At 44.4% G+C, this 18,875-nt stretch overlaps 1 protein-coding gene across 12 annotated transcripts in view; it reads left to right on the forward strand.

Annotated features, from left to right (window-relative positions):
* The window catches only part of tns1a (tensin 1a), a 58,036-nt gene that overhangs the window by 33,886 nt on the left and 5,275 nt on the right, over nt 1–18,875 (forward strand). For 9 of the 12 annotated variants that reach the window (XM_074664207.1, XM_074664203.1, XM_074664206.1 and 6 more), the window contains 16 exons: nt 556–605; nt 1,138–1,309; nt 1,390–1,440; nt 1,517–1,639; nt 1,723–1,787; nt 2,072–2,155; nt 3,243–3,355; nt 4,250–4,310; nt 4,396–4,471; nt 4,553–4,682; nt 4,880–4,945; nt 5,041–5,166; nt 13,762–15,444; nt 16,536–16,690; nt 16,772–16,916; nt 18,754–18,828. In XM_074664207.1, coding sequence (XP_074520308.1) covers nt 556–605; nt 1,138–1,309; nt 1,390–1,440; nt 1,517–1,639; nt 1,723–1,787; nt 2,072–2,155; nt 3,243–3,355; nt 4,250–4,310; nt 4,396–4,471; nt 4,553–4,682; nt 4,880–4,945; nt 5,041–5,166; nt 13,762–15,444; nt 16,536–16,690; nt 16,772–16,916; nt 18,754–18,828 — 3,175 coding nt within the window. The remainder of the gene's footprint in view (nt 1–555; nt 606–1,137; nt 1,310–1,389; nt 1,441–1,516; nt 1,640–1,722; nt 1,788–2,071; nt 2,156–3,242; nt 3,356–4,249; nt 4,311–4,395; nt 4,472–4,552; nt 4,683–4,879; nt 4,946–5,040; nt 5,167–13,761; nt 15,445–16,535; nt 16,691–16,771; nt 16,917–18,753; nt 18,829–18,875) is intronic. The other 3 variants (XM_074664212.1, XM_074664209.1, XM_074664210.1) reach the window with 1 other exon arrangement.

The raw sequence follows: 18,875 nt of genomic DNA on the forward strand, positions 1-18,875 counted from the left end.
TGTTTCCAGCTCCTGGGGAGGGATCAGCTTCACGTGCAGGAATACGCCGTGCGTTTAACCTCGCTGCGGTGATTACAAACCTTTCTGACTCATTCTGTGAGACACAGAAAAAACAGAGGATGCTTGTGAAGATGAAGCTGTCATGTGTTGTTTTTTTTTAGAGGGTTTTATCGTTTTGATAGCAGCTGACTCAGTGAAACATGAAGTCCCCCCACTGGGCCGATGAACACTGAGAGGAAGAGCCAGCTTCAGCATCTATTATGCAGCCATTCCTCGACAGAACGGCACATTTTGTGACATTTCCCCCGTGCTGTCCTGTCACAATACAACACAATAAAAGCATCTGACGTTCACTTTTTGCTCTGTGAATACGCAGAAACACGGCAGGGTAATTAAAGTGTGTGCCGAAGTCCTGAAAACTCTCCTTCTCTTACTCCAAGTGGTTTCAGTTTTGCTTCTCTGACAGTTTACGAGGCTAATTCAATAACAGCCTCATCATAACCAGATGGAGCTGGCTCATTAATCTGCTCTTCTCTTTCTTTGTGTGCTTTCTAGGGATCGACGAGGTCCTGCAAGAGCGTGGAGATAAGGCGAAAGCAGTCGAGGTGAGACACACATTAAAAAAACACACATATATACACTCTCATATCATCAGCGTATGAAGAAATACGACTGGAGAAGCTTCGTTTTTTTAACATCTTTTTGATTACTTTGCAACGAAAATGCAAATGAGCATGAGCCCTAGGATTAGAACAAAGATTGTTGGGTTAAGAAATTAAATAAATTCAGCTACTAAGTTCTTTTAAACCTCGTAATCCTGCACCTCGGCTCCGTTTAATGAACATCAAAAAAGATTGTTTGCTCTGAGAATTTGACTTTCTCAAGGAATCCAAGTCATGGCTCAACCTCTGTGTTGTCTGTTATTCTTTTATGGCCTTGTTTCTCATGTTTGCATGCTTTCCTTTGGGGAAATAAAAAAGAAAAGATTGCATAACACCAGCAAAGGTCACATCAACAATCAGCCGAGGATTGTGAATCGTCTCCTTTCCAAGAAATACAAGAAGAAGAGGATGTTTGTCATGATGTTTGAAGAATCTGAAATGTTTCTCCTGCTCCCTCCTCTCCTGCTCCCTCCAGGAGTCAGAGCGTGGTTCAGGCCATGGAGGAGAACTATGAGGTGGACCTGGTCTACATCACAGAGAGGATCATCTCTGTCTGCTTCCCCGCCAGCGCCGAGGAGCGCAGCTACGTCGCACATCTCAAGGAGGTGGCGACGATGCTGCGGTCCAAACATGGCGAGCACTATCTGGTGAGAATCAAGGAAATCCTGCAGGACTCTGTTTACATTTCCTGTTTATGAGCTCATATTTGTTGCGTTTGTGATCACAGATTCTGAACCTCAGCGAGTGGGGGAGCGATTTATCAAAGTTAAACCCCAAGGTACGAACACTTCACCGCCTTTTTTTTGCTCTCATGGAGGTTTGAACCATCAGCTGATTCTGATTTTGTTGCACAGGTTCTGGAGTTTGGATGGCCGGATCATCATGCGCCAGCGCTGGACAAAATCTGCAGCATGTGCAAAGCAATTGACACCTGGCTCAACGGGGATCCTCGCAACGTGGTGGTTCTGCACAACAAGGTACAGCAGAAGATTTTTGCACTTAATGAAACTGATTAAACCGTCTTCCTGATGTAATCCAGCTTCGTCTGTTTGTGTTTCAGGGGAACAGAGGTCGAACTGGAGTGGTGGTGGCTGCGTACATGCACTACAGCAACATATCTGCAAGGTACGGTGTAACTGAGCTCTTAATATCAGGGTTTTGTAAGGACAGGAGTGCCGATCAGTTGCAGTTTGGCCTCAGGGTCCACGACTTAAGCAGCCTTCAAAATTAAACACCGCTGTGATTATTCTCACATCATTCTTTAATGCAACCAGATGTGAACAGCTGGGGTGGAGCCAGAGGGGTTTAAAGCTACTTTGTAAGAGATGAAAGCCAGGGGGTAAAAACACAAGCCGACTTTTAAATACAGACCAAAAAATGACAAAAAATGTCGCTGCTTCTTCATACAGTGCTGACCAGGCGTTGGACAGGTTTGCCATGAGGCGCTTCTACGAGGACAAAGCTCTTCCTGTGGGTCAACCATCACAAATAAGGTCAGTTATTACCCCTCTTCCTTTCTAACATCTGCTTTATGAGTCTGACCTTTGCTGCCACGCTTTGTTCTCTGCTTCCTTCAGACGACATATAAAACAAAACTTGAATCGATGAATTCATTTTTGCTTTGAGGGAGAGGAAATTCTTCTCATTTTCTCCTCCTGATTATCTCCACTTTACTTTTAATTGGGATAATTGCGAGTGAACGCCGTGGCACGGAGGAGAGCGATCCATCTCGACTATCTGAGGGATTCCTCGGGCGTCTCTGGGGAGTCTGCGGGAGCGGTGGCAGCTCATTCCTGTCTCCTATCACGGCGTATTTTTCCAATTCTGAACACGCTGTTTTGACATCCAAATTCCAGCGCAGAATGGGTCAAACTAATCAAGAAAGGGTTGGAAGCATGTGAAGTATTTCTTATTTTGAATTCAGCTTCCTTGAGGTTTTCATGAGTAGGAGACGAAACAAAGGAAGCAGTGAGGATGTCACTCTGCTTCCTTTTATCCGCTGAATTAGCCAGCGAGCCGTTCTCCAACAGGTCTATAGGCTTGCCCTCTGCCCTGCTGCTATTTCCTGCCCAGGATATAATTATCTCTGCCCCTGGAGTCTGCCTGTGTTATGGTCTGGAATGTGTGACATTAACGTTAAGACAGGGAGATGAGCTCAATCTGCTGCTGCTATTAAAGCTTGTAAAAATTGGGATTAGAGGTGTTACACGCCGTGATTAAGTATCATTAAATGATTATCGTTTGGGATGTGAAGCTGCTGGAAACAACGCTCCTGGACTCCACTCGTGCTGAATGTAAATTTGTCTGTTTCTGTGTCAAATCGCACACGTACAGTAGCTACGAGCTCCCAGCACGTCTCAACTCGCTTTAATTGAATTAAAAAGAGTGGAAACCATCTGGTCGCTGACAGCAGAGCAAAGGGGGGCGTCTGCTCGCTGCGACCCCCACGGTCAAGGTCGTGTTTAGTACCATCATCATTATCATCATTAACCAGCACAACACTAATCCAACAGACCCCCGACTGGCCTCTGTTCACACCCGTCTCTCTCTGAGTCTCTTCACTTTCTTTTGTTTTTGCAGGTATGTGCGATACTTCAACGGCCTCCTCTCCGGACACATCAAAATCAACAACAAGCCTCTGTTCCTGCACCACGTCATCATGCACGGCATCCCCAACTTTGAGTCCAAAGGGGGTGAGTGTTTCCCTCCTTCCTCCCGCCAAATGTGAAAGAAGCTTGATTGTCTGCACTGCAAAAAAACTGAAATCTTATCAAGTATTTTTGTCTTATTTTCAGTAGAAAATGTCTTTTTGGACTTAATATGAGCCACATTCAACTGGTCAGTTCAGAGAAATGTCTTGTTTCAAGTTATTTGTAGACAAAAATAAGAGAGAATGTCAGAAGCAATTCAGACCTCATTTTGTCTTTAGATAACATTAAGACAGACATTTTTCTGGACTGATCCAATCCAATCAAATTTTATTTGTAAAGCACTTTAAAAACAGACACTGTTGACCAAAGTGCTGTACATAGAAATCAAATAATTAAAATAAAATTAAATAAAATAACTAAACTTAAAATACAATAATTAAACTAAAATAAAATAGAATAATTAAACTAAAAATAAAATACAATAATAAAACTAAAATAAAGTAAAAACAAATTGAACTTAAAATAAAATAATTAAACTAAAATAAAATAGAATAATTAAACTTAAAATGAAACACAAAAATAAAACTAAAATAAAATTAAAAATTAAACCTAAAATAAAATAATAAAACTAAAATAAAATAAAATAATTAAACTAAAATGAAATAAATGTAAAATTAAATAATAAACTAATACAAAATAAAATAATTGAAAGTGAAATAGAATAAAATAATTAAATTAAAGTAAAATAATTGAATAAATAAATAAATAGAATCAGGGGTTACTGTGTGTTAAAAGCCAGAGAAAAAAGATCAGTTGAGTGTGGCTCATATCAAGTAAAATAAGACAGTTTTTACGCAAAATAAGACAAAAACACTTGATGAGATTTCAGTTGTTGTTTGCCTTCTTCAAAATATTAACGTCCGTTCTCCTTCCCAGGCTGCCGTCCGTTCCTGAAGATCTACCAGGCCATGCAGCCGGTCTACACATCAGGAATCTAGTACGGGGACCCTTACTCAGTTTTTATTTGCAGAACTTAACCAAGTTTTCACGTCTAATAAGATACCCTTGTTAATTTTTTCCAGTAATGTGCAAGGAGACAGCAACACAAGCATCTGCATCACCATCGAGCCCGGCCTGCTCCTGAAGGGAGACATCCTGGTTAGATCTCAACTCAAGTGTCGTTTTATTGTCCTGTTCAGTCACATGTGCATCATCTAACCACCTTCTCTCTTCCCGTAGCTGAAGTGCTACCACAAGCGGTTCAGGAACCCCACCAGAGACGTCATGTTCAGGGTGCAGTTCCACACGTGCGCCATCCACGACCTCGGGGTGGTTTTTGGGAAGAGCGAGCTGGATGAGACCTTCAAAGGTGAGTTCCTCTACGATGGAAAACATGAAAGGTGTTTTAGAGATAACCAGAGCAAATATGGTTTGTTTGATCAGTGGTTTGAGCTGCTTTTGTGGTTTCCAGTATAAACACGCTGCTCCGGACACACTCTGGTGTTTTTAGAGCAAACAGGATCAGGTTTTTACAGTACAAAATTCAGTCTTTTTGTGTCTGAACAGATGACAGGTTTCCAGAGTATGGGAAGGTGGAGTTTGTTTTCTCATACGGACCTGAAAAAATCAGAGGTGAACAACTTTTTTTAAAGTAATGTCCTTATGCAGTCAAAGTGAAATTTGGTTGTTAAAATTGTGAAATAACCCTTTAACCGTGTGCACATCAGGCCTCGGCCACCTGGAAAACGGGCCGAGTGTTTCTGTGGACTATAACACCCAGGACCCCCTGATCCGCTGGGATTCATACGAGAACTTTGAGTCCCGCTGTGAGGACGCTGTGGACGGCGAGCACGGTATGTCCAAACACACACACACACACACACACACACACACACACACACACACATAGTTTGATGGATGGATTGTCTTCACTTGTCTACAGCTGCTTATAGCCTCACATGCTGTTTCATCATTCGCAGCCGGTTTAATCAGACAAACTCTGATTTAAACTGATTTTTTTTTTAAATACAGACTCAAGTTTCACTGATGAGAAAATTTTTATTTGGTTTTCAAGCTTTAAATTCACCGTATTCCAAGCCATCACCACAGGCGACGCACCCGCCTCCCCTCCCTCCCCTGGCCTGTCAATTAGGCCTTTAAATAGCCGCTGCAGAAATAGGGGGGCGTCAGTCGCCCTGCTACTGGCCGCCCCCTCCACAGGGGGGGGTTGCAACCTGAGACCGCACCAGTAAAATCCCACAGGCGCTCAGCTCCCACCTCACTGTGTCACATAGCAGCGATTCCTCAATCACACTTGAAAAAACTCACCTCACATCATTTTCATCCTAACTTCTCCTTCCTGCAGCTTTAAGAGCCTCATGTCCACAGCGATGATGACGTTCATAATTACAGCTGTTAATCTGAGGAGGCTCGCGCAAACAGAAGGATGCTGAGTCATGACTTGGCACGGCTATTGTATCACTGCATCCGCTTTTATAAACGCCTTTTTTTCTCCGGCGTCTTCTTCTTTTTACGGCTTTGCAAAGAAGACCCATTTCATTTTTATGAACCTCCCCCCCGGAGGAGCTTCGCGGTAATTGCTGCGTTGCAAGAAGGTCAGCGGGGAATCGCCAGGATTGCAAGTTCGATCCTAATTGAATGGGCGGCAGTGTTCTCAGCACTCAGCAGAAAAAAAAAAAAAAAAAAAAAAAAAGCTCTCGGCCAGTTTATTCATTTGTGTAATTGCAGCTTGTGCTTTTATACTCGATAACACGCATAACACAGACGGGCCTATTTTTACCCCTCCACTCTGGATGCTTCTCACTCATCAGGAATCATTTAGAGATTTCACGCTTGTTTATTTTTCCAGGTGTTAAACAAATGCTTCAACCGCAGAGCGTTGATGTTCGGATGCTCATCCTGACGCCATTTTTAAGTCCTGCAACCTTGGGGATCCTGCAGAGAGAGATGGATGCAGGATTACGCAGCTTAGGGGTCGTTTCATACCGACGTGTTGTTTGTGATGATATATTTAGGGCTGTATTGTACTTTATGAAACTGTAAAGATATTTTTTTGTTTCTGTGAATGTGTTTTGCAGTTTTATATGCTGTGTGTGTGCGTTTTACGTCTGTCGGCTTCTCTTTGCTCCGCTAATAGCTCGTGTGTGGCTGCAGCTGTCGACCCCGGAGGTCAAACAAGCCGGAAGGCCACCGTTTGGTGCAGCTAAAGAGGAGCAACTGCTCTGACTCTTGTGAGGAAAATCAAATCCTCTCATGTGTGATTTCACTAAATGAGGCAGAAAGTTGATCTTTAAGGAAAAGATGTGATGGGAAACACTGTGGAGGAGGAGGTGTGGAGTGAAGTAGTGACCGCACAGGCTGTCTTCCTTGTTCGCCGCCCTCCTCCCATATTTGGCAGGGGCCGAGCCCTGAAACATGTCTGGAATAGCTGGACAGAGACAGACAGAGAGGCAGAGATAGGGAGACAGGCACTAAGAGGCGCAGAGACCACCGGGCTGCTGGGAAAAAAACAGAAGCGTCTTTTCATTGAAGCTTGAATGAAGAGAAATTAAGGAGTGAAGTCAAGAGGAGCTCTGGTTGGTGAGTCGCTGGGTTGCAGCAGAATCATCCAATCATGTTGAAAATGAGGATAATTGTGTTTTTTAAGCAGCGACCACATCGTTTAACGCAGGTTTTCTCAAAGACTGCGATGCTTCCACAAAGTTCACCGCGTCTGTTTGTGTGTTTGCTGCGTTTCCATGTCGACACGGTTGCATCCTGTGTGTTTGGCACCTATACGGCACCAAATGAGTCATGGAGCGAGCAATTTGTGTGTGTGTGGAACATTTTATGAGCGGGCTGCAATTTGGGTACACCAAAAGTATTAGGGAGCATGAATGGTAGCTGGAGAGAGGATGCACTGGAGGAAGGGTTTGTGTTTGGAGATGGTTTGAGAAGTTTCAGCTTCAAGTGTTCAGTCTTCTTTCAGATTGGGGAAATAGAGAGTGCTCAGGTATTTTAAAAGCACCCTGAGTGTGTCTTGCAGGAGCCCTCGCTGACAGCACGGTGAGCTGCAGCAGCAGGTTCAAATCCCAGCTGTGGGAGCCCTGCTGAGCCGCTCCTCATCCTTTAATACCTGCTTTCTCCTTCTGTCTGTGGAGATGTCTACATGTGGAGTTTTAGTGGATCATCCAGGCCTCACTGTGTGCTTCGTCCGTCTGGACCTGTTGCTTTAAATTACCCAACAATCTCCTCCAACCTGGCTCAGGCTCCCATCGCCAGCCTGATCTGTCATCTCCTCTCCCTCGCAGAAGAGTTGACATGAATCAGACGCGCTCTGTAGCCGGTTGTCAGTCTAATATACGGACAGACAGTCAGACAGGCGGATAGCTTTTTTATGACAGTCACTCAGATGACAGGAAGGCGGATGGATGACATCACCGCGAAATGAATCGTGGAGCCAGACACTGATACGGTCACGTCACGTTACCTCAAACTGTGACAGCTGGACACTGGCTGACGGACGGACTCAGAGGCAGACATGGCGAATATAAAACTGCGACAGTTTTCCTCGTGACATCTTTTTACCTCAGATGGCATCAGCTCTCAAATTTTTCAACCATACATACCTCATGTTTAACTCTGACTCTCCTCATGAGATGATTTCTCCACCCTGAGACAAACATCTGAAAGAGGATATTCCTTGTGTCCCTCACAGGTCTTTCAGTCTGCTCATTCAATTGTCAGTCAAACCCAGTCACCCACTGCCGGCATGCAGACTGCCAGTCGTCACGCTGATATGAAAGCAGTGAAGGTGAATGTCACATCCCGCTGTGAGATACCCGACGTCTCGCTGACAGCCGCGAGCCTGCCCCTGCTTGTCAGTGTGTATAATTGCACACTGAAGAGTCACCAAGTGACTCAAAAAATGTTTCACCCTGGGAGGGAAGGGGCAGTCGAGGGCCGGGGATCAAAGACAAGGTTACTCTGGTCACACTTGGCGTGGTAAACAGTTTCCTGAGTCGATGTGTGTGGAATTACTGACCCTTAAAGATACGGCTTACAGCTTTTTTCCTCCTGATTCATGGAAGACTTTGCTCTCCATCTCTTTTCCACTCCTCCCAGTTTAACTACTCTCACACCCAGTTTGACCTCTTTGCATCCTCCTTTTCTCACACAGATCAGTTGACTTTAGATGACGCATTATGTACACACATGAAATCAAAAACCTTATCTAGTAAAACTGGGATTGCGTTCCTCTTTCTGAAGCAGCAGAGAGACAGGAACATCAAGCAATGTGTATAAACACTATATTTATATACATCTGCGTTTTGTGACCAGGGTTTGGTGTTTTTAATAAGGTCACGGTGTCCCATATGGGAGAGTCAAACCCATCTTTGAGTTTCCACTGTGAGGAAAAATCTGACCTGTTTTGAAAATAGTTGTTGATATTTTCTGAAAAATGTGTATCTATGCATCCCATTTTATAATTTTGCCATACTTGAATAAATAACAAAACACCAATCTAAGATCCAGTAAATGTGTATATTTCTTATGTTTAATTTATTTGTATTTTTATTTTATTATATTACATTTTTATCCTTTTTTATTTAATTTATTTTTGCTCTTTACATTTTTTTTTATTCTTTATGTATATAGTTTTTCTATTTTTTAATATATATTTTTTACTTTTATTTATTCATGTATTTTTTTGTTTATGTATTTAATATTTTCTAAGAACAAAATCTTAATATATTTATATAACTATATTTGTATATTTCTATATCAATTATTATTATAGTTTCTATTATTATTATTATTATTATTAATTATTATTATTATTATTATTAACATATTTTTTTCCTACATTTATTTGCTTATCACTAATTTATTTATTCATTAAATAATTTTTGAATGTCATTTTTATTAATTTATTTCTTATTCACTCATTTATTTCAGGACCTTCCACTTACAACTATTTGCTTACACAAAATAATATATAAATGAAATTTTAAGAAAGCCAAAATACTTATAAACAAAGGAAAAAAATAAAAAAAAGTACATTTCATCTTTATGTCCATTTTTATGCCTCTAGTGCCAAAAATTAAATAAAAAGAGTGTGGGGAAAAAAAGAAAATAGACCAATATAGAGTAAAAGATGGTGTCATCTGCATAACGATAATGTTTGACGTCTGACAATGAGATGCTTACAGCTTCTGTTTACAATCACATGCAGACACTGAATGATAAATTCTTGATAAATTTCACCCAGCTGTGATGACATGTAACATGTCTTACCTCCTGGCCCATCACTAACAGTTATATCCACAAGAACCCAGGGAGTAATTACAGTCTGTATGCATGGAACATATTCAGCTGCCGTCCGCCGTGTTCCCACTGCTTTACAGGCTTGTCGACAAATGCGCCATCTCAATCAGCGTGTTTGTTTTACTCAAATGCACTAACTATGTATTTAATCCACGTCCCAGCTGGTGCATTTGATACAGCAATAACAATGGCGGTAGCACATTGTCTATTTTTAACAACGCATCGGCCGCAGGTGTTTAAATGGCTTTTTAATGGCCTCCAAGCCTGCGACATGGCAGCGAGACACTCAAGTGAACACTTAAGAGACTCCAGCCAAGAGGCAGGTGTTGTGTGTGTGTGTGTGTGAGAGTCTGAATTTGTGTGTGTGTGCCACTGTATGAGCAATGCTTCCGGCACTTTGACAAGAGAAGAGAGCACCTGTCACATGAGAGGATATACAGGATGACAGGTGTGGGGGGAAGGAGTCGCTGTCGTTATGAAGGAAGCTGCTCAGATGTAGGATGAAATAAACATGTTTGTCCTCTGAGGCAGAGAAAAGTGTACGTTATACCCCTTTACTGAAGTTGTTAGCTATTTGTGGTGGCCGTAGTGACTCATATGATCTAATTTGGGGTCCGCTGCGGCTATTTGTGACACAAATAGAAGAAATGGAGGGCTTTATGTTGGTGCCATTCAGAGCTAAGCCTGCTAGATTTGAAAGCTGACAGATCATAAGCTCGCTGACATCTCTTACAGTAGACGATGAGCGGTTCTTGAATATTTTTAGCATGTTGTCACACTTGGATCATACTTTGAAATATGTGCTTCATGCACGCTTCAACACAGATCTAAATGTAGAGGAGGCATTGTGCTATCCCTGCATCGTGACAGTGTTTTTTGCACATTTTAGGACGTAAAACTCACCCAAGTTGAACTCTTTAGACTCCACATAGCTTATGCTGTGCAAGAACGTAGCTGTAGCGATGCAAAGAAGCACATGAGTCCCCCAGCGTATGCACATGCCATACGTGTGGAGCAAATGTAAAGGTTGCGACCTCCCAGTCCTCATCACACGTGATATTTTTTGGCACTTCAGTTCTTCCCTGGTCTGGAGGATCGCGCCAAACTATGCAAGAGAAGATAGAGGAAGGTGTTAAAGGAGGTGGGAGTCATTTCAGATATTCATACTTAAGCTGTTAGTCAGACGCTGCTGTGACGTTTCTGTCTACACGCCGTCCTGTTGGCGTATGGTTAACAGAGGCTCAGATATAGCGGTGGTTTCACGAGTTGGGTATTTGTCATTCGGAAAAGCAAATAGATGTTTTGATTCACAAGTTGCTGACACCATATTCAACAGATTCATTTTGATTCACAAGTTGCTGACACCAAATTTAACATATTTGTTTGATTCACAAGTTGCTGACACCAAATTTAACAGATTCCTTTTGATTCACAAGTTGCTGACACCAAGTTTAACAACTTTGTTTGATTCACAAGTTGCTGACACTGAATTTTACAGATTTGTTTTGATTCACAAGTTGCTGACACCAAATTTAACAGATTCCTTTTGATTCACAAGTTGCTGACACCAAATTTAACAGATTCCTTTTGATTCACAAGTTGCTGACACCAAGTTTAACAACTTTGTTTGATTCACAAGTTGCTGACACTGAATTTTACAGATTTGTTTTGATTCACAAGTTGCTGACACCAAATTTAACAGATTCCTTTTGATTCACAAGTTGCTGACACCAAATTTAACAGATTTATTTTGATTCACAAGTTGCTGACACCAAATTTAACAGATTTGTTAAGATTGTTTTTCAAGCATTTCTGTTGCTTCTGTTTTCGTCTGTTGGGTTGCTACTTCCCTGGAATATTCAAACAACCATATTTTTTCATTTCTTTATTATTATTATTATTATTAATATTATTATTGTATATCTCAATATTTCTTATTTGATTTTTTTCTTATCACTAATTCATTTTTTTATTTATTTTTGAACGTTATTTTTGTTTATTCATTTTTTTGTTTACTCATTTTTTAACATAAGTTGCTGACACCAAATTTAACAGATTTGTTAAGATTGTTTTTCAAGCATTTCTGTTGCTTTTGTTTTCCTCTGTTGGGTTGCTACTTCCCTGGAAACTTTCAAACAACCTCCTCAAAAACAAGCACCGACTTTAAGTGCCCAAAACGAGAAAACATCCACTCATTTCCTGGTAAACCAACCAAAAAATAATTGCGTTCCAAAAACTCATTTAATCTTTTACTGTCCAAGCCTTGACATGTCAAAAAACCAGCGCCTGTTCCCCTGATTTGACCTCAGGATTGGGGTTAACCAGCAGCTGGAAAAAGTGTTACCATAGCAAACTTGGGTTGTTTGGCCACATGGTGCTTCAAGATCTGCTTTTATGAGCGAGAACAAGGGGCTGCCTTGTTGCCTTGTGCTGTGAAAGGTTAGGGAGAAAGAAGGAAGACTGGGAATGTGTAGGAGCAGAGGATGACTGAGGGGATCCCCTCTGATGACATCAACCCTAGGCAGTCGGATGGCGTGGGAGTTGTAGTTTGTTTGAGACACTGCTTCCCAGCCGGCCGCGCTGTGGTGTTGGTGGTGCTGGAGTCCCTCCTCCCCCGCCTGCCGGGAACAGTCAGGGATCATCACAGGGTGCCAGCTCACCCCTTTCGGCAGCTTCAGCCGTGCGGCCCCGCCTCGCCTCGCTCCAGCAGAGCACATGTTGGGTGATGAGAGGAGGTGAATCAGAGCGCGAGAGAAGAAGCTCAGAGACAGAAAGTTCCATTACTCAGAGGCAAGCGGAGGCACTTGATGGACAGAGTTGAATGTTTGTGACATTTTGCTTTTGGATTTTGATCTGATCTGCTGAGACCAGGAGATATTTCACCAGTTTTTGAGTGTATTTTGGAGGAATGGAGTAAGAAAATCAAGCACAGGTAAGGTGGATTTATTAACTAAGATTTATTCTGGAAGAAAAAGAAACAGGAAGATAACTTTTGCAGAATATGGGTATCCCTTTTTTTCACTGGAATTTCTTAAAAATATACAAATTTGTGCACAGGGCTTTGGACAAACATCTTAGAAACTCATAAAACTCAACCCCACACACACTTAAACCAAACCCCCTGTTTACTCTCATGATCTTTGTGTCACAATAAAAACAACCACAGAAACAGACTCTGTTTACAACTTCCTCTCTCGTTCTCATTGCTGCTGTGCCCGTGAGTTGTTGTTGACATGGGTTTGGAAATAGCTGCCCGAGCGCTTCACCATCTGTCCCCAGGGGTCGCTCAATTTGGAGCCAGCCACGGTCGTGTATATGTCGTGTATCACTTTGCAAAAGTAAACTGGACGCTAGATGCCAAAACTGGTTGTTGGGGCTTCATTGCAGAGAGTTGAGTCTGTTGAAGACTGCACTCTGTCTAAAATGTAAAAACGAGATCTGTCCCATTTGTGTCAAAGAGATGAGTCTATTATTCTCTGGCTCGATGGGACTTCTTTCCGATGCTTAACGGTTCAGTTGCTGGCCTTAACATTCAGCTTTTGGTGGTTTGGAAACACATTCATACCAACAGGATTTTGGAATAATATAAATAAGTCCAGGATGTTTTATGATATTATTATACTCGCACATTCAAAGAACTTTGATTGTGCAATCAGCCAAACTTTGCCAGCGTGATTCAGCAGCCTGACACCAACATGAGCGAGACATCTCCCAGTCCAGCTCCAGGTTTCCAAACTGGCATTGCTGCCACTGACTTTGGCTCACACAGACCAGCTGTTTCAGCGGGTTGCACAGATCCCTCCCTGGTTCATGTCAGACCATGTGGGCCCGCACTGACGCAACGTGACAGAGGCTTTAGCCCTGCGAATTGGCTATTAATAGCTCAGGAAGGGCTGTGTTGCTGGTAGCAGGGCTGCAGGGGTCAGAAAAAGAGGGGAGCAGAGGGGGGTCACTGGGCTTGTGGTGTGAGGGATCTGGTTCCACATAAATGTGACTTGATGATTGATGCCAATAAGATGTAATGATATAAATTTGAGCATGAGGATGAGATCATCTAAACACCTCCGCTAGCTTCAGTCCCCTTTTTGATACTGATTGTGGTCTCTTTGGGTCTCTTCCAGATGTTGTACACACCCAAGGTCCACTTGATGGAAGTCTTTATGCCAGAGTCCGCAAGAAAGACTCCCTGGAGGGAGTTGTCACCATCAACGGTCTCCCAGTCCATGAGAACGCCTTGACCAATGCAGAGCACCCGTTACAGCACCCCAGCCACCCCCTCCAAACAACCGAACACACCCTCCCTGTGACAGGCCACGCCTCCCTCCCTGCCGTAGACCACACCCTCTCCGTGAGCAGCGACTCAGGCAACTCTACCGCATCCATCAAGACCGATCGCACCGACGAGCACAGCCAGTCTCTGCAGAACGCTGCGAACCACAACAACCCGGCGGCGCCTCATCCGTCGCTAAGCCCGCAGGAGAAACGAGAACTCGACCAGCTCCTGAGCGGCCTCGAAGCACCAACACAACGACAAGCCTACCTGTCCACTTCCACTAGCCCAGGAGGAGGTGTCAGGCACCTTGTTCCAGCGCAAGTGCACGTCAACGGTGGTCACACCAGGCTAGTCAGCGCTCCTCCGACGGACGAGCGCGAGACAGATATTCTTGACGACGAACTGCCCAACAGCCAGGAGGGCAACAGCGTGGACAGCTTGGGCACACTCTCATCCTTAGAGGGTCAGGGGACACCAGGTGACCTCTACTACCAATCACAGACGCCGAGTAGCAGGCAGAACGACGGGCCGTACCTGGAGAGAGGCGTCCTCGGGGAAAAGTTGAGCGAGATGCCTGTGCATGGAGTAAGAACTCCTACAACGATGCAAGAGAGGTCTACGGACTCTGCATCGCCACAAGGAGGATACAGCAACTACCAGAACGGTGGAGGGATGTACCGCTCACAGTCTTTTGGGAATCAACCAGCGGGAAGTCCTGAAACCAACCCCAAACTGATGCCAAGGGCCCCAGAGAGGAGCACTAGCAGCAGGGAGGCCGTGCAAAGAGGTCTGAATAACTGGCACCAGCACAGCCTCCCAGATGATCCGTTTGGACCTCCTCTTCAGTCCACCCACAGCTTGCCCTACTTCCCAACTCCAGCCTCGCAGCGAGACATCGAGCAGTCCATCGAGGCTCTCAACATGCTAATGCTTGACCTGGACCCAATCAACTCCCACATGTCCAAGTCCCACAGTGCACCTCCTGGGGAGAACAGCCTTAACACAACACAGGTGCCCTTCTCCCAGACCCTTGCAAGACCCTCATACCAAGCAGACTCTGCCATTCATGGCTACAACAACTCGGGGTCTGTGAACAACTCCTTAAACCAGCCGGGTAGGTCGACTGGACGGGTGTCAGCGTTGCCAAATCAGAGCCCGGTGATGGAGTCGCCTGCGTATTCCCCTCAAAGGTCCAACGCTGGCTACCAACACCAGAACATCACCCCCACACACACCCCAGAGCCCTACATCCACACACGCCAAGCAGCCCACAACTACCCATCAGACCCCTCCTCTAACTTCACCCAGCAGGTCCAAGGGAAGCCTGGGAACTCGTACCAAGGTGGCGTGGTTTCCCAATCCCCGGATCTGCAGGGGTCATCTCCTTACCCGGGCTACAGTGCCTCCTCCTCTCCTCTCCCTGCACTCACCCCTCAGCCCAAGGACACCTCCTCTACATCCCTGCCCAGAGAGCAAGACGCAGAGGAGGAGACGCTGAACCTGGAGGGCCTGGTTGCTCACCGGATCGCTGGTAAGACTGCAGGTTGTCGTCAAAGTGAGTGAGTGCTGAGTCACTGAGCGACTGAATGAGTGACAGTGAAATTAAATGAGTCACTTCTCAAGGTTTCATTCAGATTTCAGGCTTTTGTTGTGATTAAATGTCTTATCTGAGGAGAATAATGGGCACATTGTAGCTTATGTTGGTTTGCTGTGTGGGCTGACAGCACTTTTTATACATCTGCTGTTTTTTTAATGGCATTTATTGTGTTATTGAATGAGACTGCTGAGTTTCTAAGCAGAGCAGCGCATTCAGCAGCGCGGAAGTTAGGTCATAAAAAGGTACAAAACAAAAAGGGTGAATTTAGCTTCTTTTTTATGCATCTCAGTCCAAAGCATGTGAGCAGGGGTCTCTGTTTCAGGCTGCAGCAGAGGAATGACCTGCAGTCATAAAATTAGCTCTGCCGCTGAACTGAAGCAGAGCTGCTGAGAGTAGAGACGGTGAAGGAGTAAGAATAGCCGGGTGTGCACAGCCCTTAGCTTCCATGCATTGTCTGCATTCATATTTATCTTCATGTGGAGCTTTGTAACAGCTTCCAGGCGCCACCTAGTGGTAGAAAACCACACATTCCCTTGACTTTCTCCTCACATTCTCGTCACTCCATCAGACCCATTTCCGTTCTGATTTTTTCTTTTCTCCTTTTCTGTTCAATCCATCTCCTCGCCTTGCACCACCGCTTCCTTCCTCACCTTCCTCCTCCACTTCCTCCCGCCCTCCATGCACCACCCTGACCTCCCTCCCCCCTGGAAACAGAGTACAACGCTCGAATCAGGGGCATCAGTGAAAGCATGACACCGCAACAATCTGACCGCCATCGCTCCTATTCCTTCTCTGGTTTGTCCTACTTTCCCTCACTTTTAATTTCTGTGTCTTTCTTTATTTTCATGAACTTTTTCTGCTTCATGCTATTTCAGTTTATCCCTTTCACGACTCAGATCTATCAACCCTTTTCTTTTAAGGAGACGTATCAAAAGCTGAGATTCAGGAGTTAAAGAAATGTGAAATATTTAAAGGAACTGAGAAGCGTTTTCTTTTGATGGAGTGAGAATCTTGTGGTTTTTCAGGCGTTCGCTCCAGAGGTATGACCCCAGAAGTGACGCAGGAGACAGGCCGCCGTCGGACCACCAGTGAAGGGCAGTACCAGAGCAGCACGCCACCAGTGGATTCACCCGACTTCGCCCACAATCTGGCGCTCAATCCAGGAGGACGACCCAGAGAGGTTTGTTCAAAACATGTAAAAGCTGACGAAACTTTATCCTGAGTCACTTTGATGTTATTAAATCTCACATTTCTTCTCCAGGGCCACATGCACAGTTACAGGGAGGCGTTCGAGGACGGCGAAGCAGACCGGTTCACCAACAGCCCCACCTCTCGAGGCGGTGGTGAGATTTCCCCTCAGACTCCCAGCTTCCCCGTGTCACCACAGACTCCTTACTTCAACATGTGTAGGTTCAGTCTTTCTGCAAACAGCTGGGGGATTTCCAACTGTGTTTTTATGACTTCTCAGAGAAGAGATCTGACTCACAATGAGAGCAGCAGTTTTAACAAATAAAGACAAAGAAGAAGAACTGAGCGAAAAGGGTTTAATTCAGAAGACAGAGTTATACATTCTTTTAAAAAATAAGAGTAAAGTTAACCAAGCTGATGCTCTTAATAGCAAACGAAGAACAGCTTTTCGTCACAGTCGTAAGCCTCCCACTCTTTCTTTTCGTCCTCTTCAGCCTCTTCAATATCAGTCCCTCCTAAAATTGTCACCCCCGGGTAAAACGATCTCGTCGTCGAATTCTGCACCCCTTCCCTCATCCTCAGCGCGGCACACTCAAACCTCACGTCAGGACAGCCTGGCTTCCCCTCTGCGCTCCAGGCGTCATAGTCCATGGGCTGCCCGTCCGTCCACAGCCAGTCCCCTGGGAAGAAATGCAGCCCGATCCAGACATGATCCGTGGCGTTGTCTCCCAACTCCTTCCAGATCAGCGTCATCTCCGCGTCTGACGCGACACTAGCCAGGTCTTGGTGATGCTCCCTGCAGTAGTCCACGGCTTCCTCCCACGTCTTCCTCTCTCTAACCACGAACACTTGGTAGCAGAAGAAATGAGTATTAAGATCTGAGGGTGCATCATGCATCTTGTCCCTGTAAAGCAAACCACAGTCCTCGGACCACCCGTCAGGTTGACCGTACCCCCATATAAAGTCCTTCACCTCCCCTGCACCGGACCAGAACCACTTAGTGCTGTCATGTGTGTCCCTTTTCATCCCAAACCAGAAGCCGGTGTAGTAGTAGATGACACCATTAACAAGGTTGCGGAGGAGCTGGATGTCGTGTTCGCTGCTGACAGGAGCCAGCTCGGTGTGGTGCTCCCGACAGTACTCCTGAGCTCCATACCAGGATCGGGCTTTGTTCACGTAGACGTATTTTCCAGAAGCTGCAGAGAAGCTGAGGAGGAGGAGGACGAAGGTGACGGTTTGATGCATCTTTGTGCAGCTTCACGGACCCACTGAGGATCCTGCAGCTCTCTGATGATGGATATGCTGCAGTTTGAGAGCGTTTTTGTTTACTCGGCGGATGGTGTATTTGCATAGGGGTTGTCCTTCAGCTTTAAGGAAACACACACAGGTGCTCTCTTCTGACGTATGCCCTAGACTCAGTGATTGAAACAAAAGCAAATAAATAAGAAGTCACATAGTCATTACAACCATAAGAAATGAAATGAAAGGTATCAATTTGTCCACAAGGGGGCACCAAAAATCAATATTTGCAAACTTTAATTGACTTTAGATGAAGAGAAGATGCTCTCAAAGTTTCTAAAAGTTGTGGAAACTTCCAAATGAAGCTGCACAAACAAATTCAGAATTTGCGTCAAACGCAGCACAGAGCTGCAGAGCAGGTGTGTGCAAATCATGTTTCTGGAGGAAAATAGAAGGTGATAGGTTTGTTTTTTCTATGGAAAGCAAATTCTGAGTGAGCAGATGTAAAGCAGCAGCTTTTCTGCACTCTTGAACGCAGCTGTTGCAGTAAGACTGTGACATAAACTATCATGTCGCCATTTTTACGTCTCTTATCATTCGTCCTGATCCTGCAAATCTCTAACATCATCCTCAACTGCATCCTTGTGTTTGATCATCTCCAACAGCGTCATAAGAAACCGAAAATATTTTGTTATATAAATGTTTTGTTTTGATGCCATTTCTCAATCATGCATGGGTCGTTTGCACAGTTTTAACCCCACTTTTAATCTTCTTATGGACTGTTAAATTCACTCTTGTCTCGCCTTCTTCCTATAGCACGCTCTCCACCCGGTTTGGCAAAGACTCCTCTGTCGGCGCTGGGGCTCAAACCTCACCAACAAGGAGGATCAGGTCAGTTTAAGCTCAAAAAGTGTGAATATTTTTGAAAACAGTTGATT

This window comes from Halichoeres trimaculatus, unplaced genomic scaffold (assembly GCF_033239565.1).
Source record: "Halichoeres trimaculatus isolate MK-OKI-2021-1 unplaced genomic scaffold, fHalTri1.1 fHalTri1_scaffold_24, whole genome shotgun sequence".
Taxonomy (NCBI): Eukaryota; Metazoa; Chordata; class Actinopteri; order Labriformes; family Labridae; genus Halichoeres; species Halichoeres trimaculatus.